General features: G+C 44.5%; 1 protein-coding gene across 1 annotated transcript in view; it reads left to right on the forward strand.

Annotated features, from left to right (window-relative positions):
- Positions 1-12,668, forward strand: part of CHD2 (chromodomain helicase DNA binding protein 2) — a gene marked incomplete in the record, with an annotated part of 115,932 nt that overhangs the window by 81,700 nt on the left and 21,564 nt on the right. Inside the window, 5 exon segments of the mRNA XM_073618404.1 lie at positions 2,166-2,304; positions 3,977-4,127; positions 6,330-6,449; positions 8,032-8,157; positions 10,634-10,756. Of these exon segments, the coding sequence (XP_073474505.1) occupies positions 2,166-2,304; positions 3,977-4,127; positions 6,330-6,449; positions 8,032-8,157; positions 10,634-10,756 (659 nt within the window).

Genomic DNA, 12,668 nt, shown 5'->3' on the forward strand with positions numbered 1-12,668 from the left:
TACAGCTGATTGAAGCATTTGAGCTTCGGCTATCTCTGGCGGCTGAGAGTAGTATGTACTGCGCAGGCGCTGCGCCTGCGCAGTACAGGGGGGGAACTTATCCGCCGAGGGAACATTCTCGGCAAGACACCGGAAGCGATGTCACGACTTCATATACAAAAGACTAAAAGGCGCCAAATTAAAAAAAAAATGACAGCATCCAAAACTGCCAAAATTGGCGTTTTGAATGCTTTTAACCACTTCATCCCCGGAAGAATTTACCCCCTTCCCTGACCAGAGCACTTTTTGTGATACGGCACTGCGTCGCTTTAACTGACAATTGCGCGGTCGTGCAACGTTGCACCCAAACAAAATTGACGTCCTTTTTTCCCCACAATTAGAGCTTTCTTTTGGTGGTATTTGATCACCTCTGCAGTTTTTTTTTTTTTTTTTTTAAACGCTATAAACAAAAAAGAACGACAATTTTGAAAAAAAAGCAATATTTTTTACTTTTTGCTATAATAAATATCCCCAAAATATATATATATAAATATATATAAAAAAAAAAAAAACTTTTCTTAGTTTAGGCCGATATGTATTTTTCTACATATTTTTGGTTAAAAAAAAATAAAAAATAGCAAAAGCGTATATTGATTGGTTTGTGTAAAAGTTATAGCGTCTACAAAATGGGGATAGATTTATGGCATTTTTATTATTATTATTTTTTTTATTATTAGTAATGGCGGCGATCTGCGATTTTTTTTTTTTTTTTTTTTTTTTTTTTTTTTTTTTTTTTTTTATCGTGACTGCGACATTGCGGCGGACACATCAGACACTTTTGACACTATTTTGGGACCAGTGACATTTATACAGCGATCAGTGCTATAAAAATGCTCTGATTACTGTGTAAATGACACTGGCAGGGAAGGGGTTAAACACTAGGGGGCGATCAAGGGGTTAAGTGTGTCTTAGGGAGTGATTTTAACTGTGGGGGGGGTGGCGCTCACTACAACATGGTCATCGGGAGATCACTTCTCCCGATGACAGAGAGCAGTAGATCCCTGTCATGTTGCTAGGCAGAACAGGGAAATGCCTTGTTTACATCTCCCTGTCCTGCCACTCCTTGTAACGATCGCGGGCCCCCGCCGGACATCGAGTCCGTGGGCACGCTCACGGGGCCGCGTGCACGCCCACTAAGCGGCATCTTAAAGGGGAGGTACAGGTACGCCCATTTGCCCAGCCGTGCCATTGTGCCAACGTACATCGACATGCGCTGGTCAGCAAGCAGTTAAGTGCAAAGGTGGGATTTGGGGTATTATAGACCCCAGATCCCTCCATTAAGAGTACTTGTCACTGCCCGTTACTGTCACAAGGGATGTCTACATTCTTTGTGACAGCAATAAAAGTGATCAGAATTTTTATTTTTTTTTTAAGGTATAATAAAAAAAATGTGCTCGCACGCAGAAGCGAACGCATACGAAGTCGCTACCGCAAATGTAAACAGTGTTCAAACCACACATGTGAGATATCACCAAGGTCGTTAGAGTGAGAGCAATAATTCTAGCCCTAGACCTCCTCTGTAACTCTAAACTGGTAACCTGCAGAAATTATTAAAGTATCGCCTATGGAGATTTTTTAAGCACCGTAGTTTGTCGCCATTCCACACATGTGCGCAATTTTAAAGCATGACATGTTTGGTATCTATTTACTCAACGTAACATAATCTTTCACATTATACAGAAAATTGGGCTAACTTTACTGTTTATTTCATGTGTATTTCTTCTCCCAAAAAATTACATGTGAAAGACCGCTGCGTGAATACAGTGTGACATAAAATGTTGTAACGATCACCATTTTATTCTCTAGGGTCTCTGCTAAAATATATATATAATATTTGGGGGGTTTAAGTAATTTTCTAGCAAAAAATACGGATTTTAACTTGTAAGCAACAAGTGTCAGAAAAAGGCTTAGGTGTGAAGAGGTTAAAAAAAAAAAGTGAGAGTGCTTTCTAATAAAGCATGGTGGGGTATCCTAGTTTCCGAAAATGGTAATCCAGTCTATACCCCTGAGATGTGGTAACCTTCCATCACTTATGGGGTGCAATAGCTGACCATCTTCTAGGAGTATAACCAGAAGTTTAGTCATTCCTTCAGAAAAAAACGAAGGTGTGTTTTATTTTGTCCCAGGGAAAGGTCCGGGCAAAAGAAGAGGTCCAACTATAAAAATTTCTGGTGTCCAAGTAAACGTGAAAGCAATTATTCAGCATGAAGAAGACTTTGAGATTCTCAGCAAAGCCATTCCCAAAGATGCAGAGGAAAAGAAAAAGTAAGTCTGTTGACTTTGTGTCTTTGTATTTGTCCTCATTACTGTTGATCCAATATACTTATGTTTTATGAGCAACTACAGTTCTGTTATTACACCATTTTTGTAAATCTCCCCATTTTGTCCTTCTAAATGACAAGGGTTCTATAAGTGAGGGGTGCCACGCTTAATAACATATGGTCTTAATGTAATGTATTTATAACATGCTAAACTAGTAGTAAAGTAGCACAGTTTAAGTTGAAGGGAAGATGCATTGGTTCTTCCAGTGATAAAAGTTGTATGTATTGTGGACATAAACTTGAGAAAAATCCTGGACAGCCGCACTCCGAAAAATAGCATTTGTCAAAAAAGATCAAAAATGCATGCCACAGCAGAACGGACAGAAGAGCTGACGCGTTTCACACTATCAAACAGTGCTTAATCATAGCTTTGATTAAGCACTGTTTGATAGTGTGAAACGCGTCAGCTCTTCTGTCCGTTCTGCTGTGGCATGTATTTTTGATCTTTTTTGACAAATGCTATTTTTTGGAGTGCGGCTGTCCAGGATTTTTCTCAAGTTTATTGCTATATGCATTGCCAGCACCTGGGGCTTCCTAGATAGAGGAGAGGTTCATTCCATATTGACCTGCCTGGAGCGGTGATATCTCTTTCCATGTATTGTGGACATGTCATATTTGAAGCTACTTCTAGCCCTGGGTTCCTCCATATTGTCTGTTCCGATAGCAGCATAAGCAGATTAGGCTGTGGAGCTTAAAGTGATATTAAATGCAAGGTTTAAAAATAAAATAAAAATAACAAACATGTCATACTTACAACCTCTGTTGCAGTGGTTTTGCACAGATCAGCCCCAATCCTCCTCTTCTCGGGTCCCTTGCTGGTGCTCCTGGCCCCTCCCTCCTGCCAAGTGCCCCCAGAGCAAACCGCTTGCTATGGGGGGGGGCCCCGCTGCTCTGTGTATCTATCTACTTGCTGTGATTGACAGCAGCGGGAGCCAATGGTAAAAAGACCTTGAGCCTTTAGAACCACTTTAAAGCGGAGTTCCACCCAAAAGTGGAACTTCCCCTTTAAGCACTCCTCACCCCCTGGCATATCCTTTTTTTTGGGGGGGGGGGGTGAGTACTTAGTTTAGAGTGGGACTTCCTATCCCACTTCCTCCTTCCTGCTCTTGGCCACCTAGGCAACGCCTCCTCTCCCCCTAGGCGGCCCCCCCCTGCCATCAATCTTCTGGGACACGTAACATGTCCCAGAAGATTACCTAGCAACTAGCAGAGCGCAGTGCGACTTGCGCAGTGCGCGCCCGGCCGTGAAGCTGAAAGCTGTCACGGCCGGGTGCCCACAGTGGCTATGACGGCGCCGGCAGAGAGGAGGGGGAGAGGAGCGGGGCTCCGTGCGGCCGCATCGCTGGACCATGGGACAAGTGAGTGTCTGTTTATTAAAAGTCAGCAGCTACACTTTTTGTAACTTCTGACTTTTAATAAACTAAAAAATGTGTGGAACTCCGCTTTAATATCAAATGGGGTGTTGCTTAGTCCTGGAGGTTGGTTCAGAAGAACACACTTAATCACCCTTCTAAAAAAAAAAAACAGAAAAAAAACCCTAGAGCCCTTATATCATCTTTGCAACATGTCTTTTGCTTCATACAGCTGTACCTTATTTATTTTTCTCCCTTTCCCAGGTTCAGATTGTCCAGTCGGGTCAAAGCTGCTCATTTTGATGTTGATTGGACTGTAGAAGAAGATTCTCGATTACTCCTGGGAATTGTCGAACACGGTTATGGAAACTGGGAGCTCATCAAAAGCGACCCAGAGTTACAGTTGGCTGATAAGGTGCTTGCTGTACCCCACTCTTTGTTTATTTTAGCCTCTTGTCAGTATATTAAAATATGTACCCCATCTAAAAAGCCAACGGGGTTGTTTTTACAAAAATTGGAGAGTGCAAAATCTGGTGCAGCTCTCCATAGAAACCAATCAGCTTCCAGGTTTAGTCTGTCCGTGGTCGGTTTTATTGTCAAAGCTTAATTGAACAAGTAGAAGCTGATTGACTACTATGCACAGCTGCACCAGATTTTGCACTCTCCAGTTCTAGTAAATCAAACCCAGTGAATGCAAAATATCCATTGACACATGTAGTTTTATTTGCTTTGCCCCCTGAAGATTGATCCATGGTGGGGAGGAGGTCCTCACCACCCATTTTAACCCCTGCACCATTGCGTTGCATGCTGTTGCAGGGCATTTTGCGGTGGGTACAACCCTGTTTGCTGCCTTTGCTGCAGAAAAAATATAAAGATGAACTGATACTTTACTTCCTTGTAACTACCACCCCTCACCCCCACCTCCAGTCCCTGCTGTACTTACTACCGGGGATGTTGAGCTGTCATCGCCCCCCGCAGGCGGTCCAAGGACCCGGGGATTTGCAAATCCCAATCTTCTACTTCTTATTCAGAGTTTCTGAGATGGACCAGATCAATTCACTGTGACCACGCTGACCAATCAGAATCAATCTGGTCAATCTTGGAAGTGCTACAGAGTAGAATTTTGAATTACCCGGGCCGCTGGAGCATCTGCGGGCGTGCTGACCGCTCAGCCAACCCCAGAGGTAAGAACAGTGGGGACTGGAGGGGGGGATGTACTGTGTTAGTGCAACATACTTACTCACCTTGGTGGGTGCAGGATTGGTCCCCCGCTGGCTCTAAGACTGAGAACTGATCACTGAGTTCTTGGTCTTCGGTGAGTGGTCACTCTCAGTCATCGGCTCTCTGCTTGGCCCCTCCAGTGCTCACTGGAGCTCCGGGCTCTGCAGAGGGCGGGGGTGGAAGTGACTGGCTCAGGTTCTCAGTGGCTAGCTGAGAGGCTAATCAGCTGCCTTTCAGGCTTCTGAGCGGATCCTGACTTTAAAGTCAGGATCTTTCCTGGGGATTAGCATGCTGTCAGCTGAAAATGGGTCACAGGAGTGCAGAGCATATTGCACTCCTGTGATCCATAGGAGAAATATAGCCAACATAGCTTTGGCGGGAGGATGGTAGTTGAAGCCCGGCAAGCCCCTAGCCGACTCCGCAGCCTACCAGGCGATGACTGATTGAGCCCCCTTTGCCCTGGTGGGGAGGGAAAAGCCAGCTCAGGCCTTGGTGACGAGCTATCGCCTGATGCATTCCCCTCCTGTCCACCCGAGGATGTAGCCCGCAGCCCGCCCGAGCGGGAAAAAGCCCTAGGGCTGTCCCTGTGAGCAAGCGGTCAGTCTGACAGGACCCGAAGGCAAAACGGGCCTGTCAGAAGATGCTGAGTGGGAGAGCCGACGGAGAGGGTTTTTCTCCCCATCCCTCTTCTCCCTACCCCTGGTCACCTGTCCCGATGGAGTGTAGAGCTTCTCTGACAGCCCCCAGTTCTCAGATAAGGCATCTCATGCCTGTTGAAAGGTGGGAGAGTCCCCGCCCCCACCATGTTGAGGGGATGTGGTCTGGTATGGTTCCTGGCCTGCTAGGCTGCATTCCTGGATAAGGCTCTGGTATGGATTTTGGGGAGGACCCCATGACATTTTTTTTTCCCTTGGCATGGGATTCCCCTTAAAATCCATACCAGACCATAAGGGCCTGGCATGGATTGGGGATGTGATCCACGCTGTTTTTTTCCACTTTCAATGGCATTCTTTTGTTTACATTTCAGCTGATAAGTCATTGGTTGTTAAGGACGCAGCAGCCGGCCCACTCCTTAACAGCCAGCTATTCTTTACACAGAATTTGAATCAGTCGATCATTTTTCCACTGAGTCTAAATCGTTCCAGAAATTTGGAATTCGTTAGGAAATGAATAAACTGAATTCCGAAACAATCAATGAAACAAAGTTAGTATCATAAGGAATCTATCCTAAACAAATTTTTCCGTTTTGCACATATCTAAAGCAGAAGTACCCGCTGGGTCGCACATACCACTGGTTGTAGTGAAAACTTTTCCATATTAAATAACCTCTTTATATATCATATGTCAAGATGTGTTTTAGCTTTTCCAAGTGCATGACAGATATTTTTGTGCTTAGATCTTGCCAGGTGAAACAGAGAAGAAGCCACAAGCGAAACACTTGCAGACCAGATCAGACTATCTGCTAAAACTGCTGAAAAAAGAAGTCGAGAAAAAGGAGAGTGGCCAGGGTGATGAGGTTTGTAATTGATGGAATGGCAGGATTGTTGAAGTTGGTGTCTCGGATCATTTCGGTCTTCTTTGTAAAATGATAATTCTATATAGTTGATGAGGTTGACTAAAGACACAGGTCTATCCAGGGCTTTCTTTCTCTGAGAATAGGTGCAGGAACTCCCTCCTTCTGGGTCACCCCTTGTCGCTGGCCCCTACCCACCTCTGAGCACCGTTCATTGGTTCTACCCCCTACCCACCTCTGAGCACCGTTCCTTGGTTCTACCCCCTACCCACCTCTGAGCACCGTTCCTTGGTTCTACCCCCTACCTACCTCTGAGCACCGTTCCTTGGTTCTGCCCTCTACCCACCTCTGAACACTGTTCCCTGCTTCTGCCCTCTACCCACCTCTGAGCACTGTTCCTTGGTTCTACCCCCTACCCACCTCCCAGTACCGCCCCTTTTATGCCCTGTACACACGGTCGGACTTTGTTCGGACATTCCGACAACAAAATCCTAGGATTTTTTCCGACGGATGTTGGCTCAAACTTGTCTTGCATACACACGGTCACACAAAGTTGTCGGAAAATCCGATCGTTCTGAACGCGGTGACGTAAAACATGTACGTCGGGACTATAAACGGGGCAGTGGCCAATAGCTTTCATCTCTTTATTTATTCTGAGCATGTGTGGCACTTTGTCCGTCGGATTTGTGTACACACGATCGGAATTTCCGACAACGGATTTTGTTGTCGGAAAATTTTATCTCCTGCTCTCCAACTTTGTGTGTCGGAAAATCCGATGGAAAATGTCCGATGGAGCCTACACACGGTCGGAATTTCCGACAACACGCTCCGATCGGACATTTTCCATCGGAAAATCCGACCGTGTGTATGGAGCATTAGAGAATACAAAGCCAAGTATCATTTTTGTGGTGCTAAGTAATTTTGAATGAAATTTGTTAATCACAAGAAAAGCGGTAAAATAGACCACCCCACCCAGCAACAATAGATCCCCACCAACAAAAGACCACTCACAACAAAATATCCCTCAGCAACAATGGACCCCTCGCAAAAAAACAGCCCAGCAACAATAGATTCACCTGGGAGGATTTGTCTGCCAGATACATCAAATCTACCAGCAGCAAGCAACACTTAGACCCCTCTCTCAACAGTAGATCCCTCCCAGCAAACATTGAATCCCACTCCCAGCAACAATAGATCCCTCACCAGTAACAATATACTCCCCAGCAGCCAGCATCAATAGATCATCTAGAACACTTTAGCACCTCTTGCCATTACATACATTTCAGTGCTGGAGGTGCTGGAACTGCGTTCCCCCCACATTCCCGCTGAAAAAAAGCCCTGGGTCTATCCAGTTCAAGGGTAATCTATGTAATCGTTGCCCAGAGCTGAGGTCCCCTGGCACCCTTAATAATTTTGTTGCCCTTCGCTGAACTCTTTGTAATTCAAGAACATCCTTCCTAGGAATTGCTAAACAAAACTGAACTTCATATTGAAGCTTCAGATGAGGAAGCATTCTGGATTTATAGTGTCTGTGCCTCCATCTACATGTTTTTCCAGCTTTTGAACCATAAACGTTCTGTTCCAGGTCAAGGTAAAGAAAAGACGGCCACGTGCGAAGAAAGAGGGGGCGGTAAAAGCGAAGGATGAGCATGGCAATGAAATCTCTTCCCCCAGAAATTCTGACAACCATTCAGAAGATGGAGACGCCAAGGTGAGCTCCTTATAGAGCTGGCCACACAGGCTACCATCTGATTGTATATTCTCCTTTAGATTAACCACCAATGGCCCAGCGGTCACCAATTAGTGGTCCACAACTGCAACCACCACCAACTACTGTCCACAAAAAAATTTTGGTGGTCCCCAGGGGTTCTGCCTCAAATTAACATTGTGGTGGCTGTATACCACCCAATGTTGTTTCCAGTGTTCTCAATGCATTGATACCTCCTCTGTAGTTCTTGCTCCTATGAACTCAGAGGGAGGAGCCGGGAGTAGTGCAGAGAGTGGGAGGGGACTTCCAGTGGCAGCACTGATCATAGGTTGTGAGAGGGAGCATGGAGCTCAAGCTCATGGCTGGATAAAAAGGTGAGATCCAATGAGGAGTCTGTATAAGGCAGAAGTGTGATGCAGCGTATGGGGGATGGGTTGCAGAGAGCCAAAGAATTGTGTGTATAAGGCAGCAGTGTGATCCAGGGGGAAGGGGGCAGAGAGCATTACATTGTGTGTATAAGACAGCAGTGTGATCCAGGGGGAAGGGGGCAGAGAGCATTGCATTGTGTGTATAAGACAGCAGTGTGATCCAGGGGGAAGGGGGCAGAGAGCATTGCATTGTGTGTATAAGGCATGTCAAATTCATGTTAGTGGTCCGTGGGATTCAAAATTGTTAGTTTAGTGGTCCGTGAAGTCCAGAAGGTTGGTGACCACTGCAATGGCCTACCTAAAGTAAGATTTTGCGCAACACTTCTAATTTTGTTAGCACCAATTTTGGGTTTATGTTTCTCAGCTCTTCCTATTATCTCTCCATGCTACTCGCTTTTCAGGCACCGTCTTCTGTATTCCTCACACTATGGCCTTTTAGACGGCCAAGCCAAAGTTTTGACATACACCTGTCATTGCTACACCTCTGAAAAGTAATCTGTGGTGCGTCTCTTTTCCAAGGCATTTACCAAGAGCTTCAGTGAAGAGACAATACGTTTTAGCCCTGTAAATTGTACACGGTTGAAGATCAGTTGCAGCACGGACCTATTTGCTTAAATGAGGTGCTTTTGGTGGCGCTATTGCCCACTAAACATGACCGGGCGGGGGGGGGGTCATTTTTGCTGGGCCGCAAAGCCACTGGACACCCCTGACCAGTTGACTTTTGCAGTATGTAGGCAGGTGCAGTCTGCTGTCTCCACTGCGGGTGGCGCTCATCCACAGCAACAATGCAGAAGGAAAGGAAGTCATGAGGAACAGGGTCCCTCTATGGTTTCCTGAGTCACTGGGGCAGCAATCCAATTGGATGTTGGTCGCCCATGTGATAACCTTCCCCCAACTACAAATCTAACCACCTCTAACAATTGCAGGTGGTAAAACTTTGTTTCCTAAAGCAGGAGCAAGTTGACCTGTTGAAATCTCTTTAACTGCTTGCAGACCGCACACCGTAGACATACTAAGGCAGGGTGGCCGCTCTGCGCAGGATTACGTACCTAGTACCTGATTCCCGCGCTGGGTTAGTGCGATTCGCTGCAGCACAAACCAATCGGCAAGTGTCGGCCACCGACTGGTCACTGGCACATGCTAATCGGCAAAGCAGGAAGTGAAAACGAGCACATTGCTTAGTAAAAACAGCACACACAATAACACATAATTAGGCACTCTAATTCATACCCTTCCCAGCCGGTGTCATTAGTACAGTGACAGTGCATATCTTTAGCATTGATCACTGTATTTTAGTGTCACTGGTTCCCAAAAAAGTGTCAGGTAGTGTGCCATTGTCCGCCGATATAAGTCGCTAATCGCCACCATTGCTAGTAATAAATAAATAAAAATTCCATAAATCTAACCCATAGTTTGCATACACTAGAACATTTGCGCAAACCAAACAATATACGCTTATTGGGATTTTTTTTTTTACCAAAAATATATAGCGGAATACATATTGTGTTAAAAAAAAGGGTAACTGCGTTGAGTTACCCTTTTTTTGAACACAACTTTTCCTAAACCTTTGTTATAGGACAATTAAACCGCAGCAGATCAAATAAAAAAAAAATGTACTAATATATATTATTTATTTTATATATTTTTTTGCGCTGGTGACACAAAAACTTTTAGAATATATATTGGCCTAAATTGATGAAGAAATTTAGATTTTTTTTTTTGTTGGATATGTTTTATAGCAGAAAGTAAAAAATTTATTTTTTTCAAAATTGTCGGTCTTTTTTTGTTTATAGCGCAAAAAGATTTAAACCGCAGAGGTGATCAAATACCACCAGAAGCTCTATTTGTGGGCAAAAAAAACCCCATCAATTTTGTTTAGGTACAGCGTCGCACGACCGCGCAATTGTCAGTTAAAGTAACGCAGCGCCTGGTCATGAAGGCGGGTAAACCTTCCGGAGCTGAAGTGGTTAATGGTGTTAGGCAAAACTTCCCATTTGTCATTTTTACATTATTTGTTCAAAGTATGGATATTTGGCCTTTTTTTTTTATAGGAGGATGGCTCGCTGAAGAGTCCAAGCAAGAAAAAGCAAAAGAAAAAAGATAACAAAGAAAATAAAGATAAACAGAACCAAAAAAAGGAAGGAGCCAAAGAAAAGAAGAAAGCAAAAGAAAAGGTATAATATATACGGATGGATTCTGTGCTGGGACATGTGTCAGCTTTGTAGGGTTTAGATGTGGCTAATGGAATTTACCTCTAATGGTGTGACTTCTGTTCTGGTCCACATTGCACAATTGTGTAAATGGGGGAAAAAAAACAGGAAGTGAGAGAGGCTCTACCCCACACTTTTTCACATTGCAAAGTTTATTATTGTAACAAAAGTGTACCCACCTTGTTCTGTAAGTTACATTCTTCAAACCACCCCACCATTAAACTGGACATTACATGCTCCAGACCAGGAGCGTACATACAGGGGGTCACAGGGGTCTCAATTGTGACCTGGCCCCCTGTACACCTGGATAGGAGGGGTGGCATATAGAGGAACCAATCCCCTCCATTTTCCTCCTGCAACCTTTCAGCAGCTGTTGGAGGAAACTGGAGGGGATCGGTTCCTCTACATCAGCGATGGCGAACCTTGGCACCCCAGATGTTTTGGAACTACATTTACCATAATGCTCATGCACTCTGCAGTGTAGTTGAGCATCATGGGAAATGTAGTTCTAAAACATCTGGGGTCCCAAGGTTCACCATCACTGCACTACATGCTCCGCCTCCTCTCCTATACACCTCAAGCTCCTGTGTACTCCCCAGCCCCCCCCCCCCCCAATCCACACATCCCCCACAGCTCTGCTGGAGTCCCCCTCCCCTCCTCTGTGGCTGCTGCAGGGGATCTGTCAGGATAGACAGCAGGGAAATGTGTTATTTACCAGCCCCTTCCTTGTCTTAATGAATAGAGTCAGTGATCCGTACTGACCACTGATTCTTTCCGTTCATAACTGAAGCATAGTAAACTGTGTTTGTACTATGTTTCAGTTTGTGAATGAACAGTAAGCCCTTGTTCACATTGGAGCGACTTATCATGCGATTTGACGGGAATTCGCACTGTTCAAATCAGTGTGATGCCAACTTTGCAGTGCCACGTCGATTTGAAAAAGTAGTACATGCACTACTTTTGGCGATTTCGGGTGCGACTTGCATAGACATCTGTGCATGAAGCCGCAACAGATGTCTTCAGAGTTGTACCCAAAGTCGCACTGAGGTATGGCTTTGAAATCGTGCGAGTTCAGATGAAGTCGCAGGATCTCAAAGCCACACTCAGTGTGAACGGGGGCTAAGCTCTGTGCAGAGCTATTCCTGTGCATTCATTTTTTGCAGCTGAGGCTGCAGAGATGGAGATTGAGGGCTGTGTCCTCAATCTCCTTTCTCTGTCTCAAAAGTGAAACATCAGAAATCTGTTAAGACCCCTGATATCTCATCAAATCCCCCCCAACGGGGCTCCTAGAAAAAATTGTAAAAAATAAACCAATAGGTAAAATAAAATGATAACAAATAATAATAATAAAAGAAAAAAAGAATACTGACACCGGTGGCGGAACTACCAGGGTCACAAAGGTCGCACTTTCGACCAGGCCCTGGCGTTCCACCACCGTGGGCGTCAGGGGGGCCCTTTATGGTTTCTTGCACTGGGGCCCTGAAGGTTCTAGTTTTACCTGTGCACCAATTCTTTGATGTATTAAGTGTGTAGGGAATTTTCACTTCACAAAGTAGCTTAGTACAAAAAACTTGGTACACTTTGAATACCCAGACATGCGATTTTTTTTTTTTTTTTTTTTTTTTTTTTTTTTTTTTTCTTGCACTTGATTGGATGATTGAACTGAACCCTATTAACTTTGCTAAGTGATCAATCTTTAGTTAAAAAAAGAAAAGCCTGTGTTGTGTGATGCATACTGCTTAGGCAGAACGAAAACTATTTTTTTGATTGGTTATTTACATAAATTTGTTTAGATAAATTCATTTAATTTGTTTAATTTATTCGCGTTTGAATCGATTCAAATTTTCTGAATTCCGTGATTCGAATTCCATTCGGA

This window comes from Aquarana catesbeiana, linkage group LG03 (assembly GCF_042186555.1).
Source record: "Aquarana catesbeiana isolate 2022-GZ linkage group LG03, ASM4218655v1, whole genome shotgun sequence".
Taxonomy (NCBI): domain Eukaryota; kingdom Metazoa; phylum Chordata; class Amphibia; order Anura; family Ranidae; genus Aquarana; species Aquarana catesbeiana.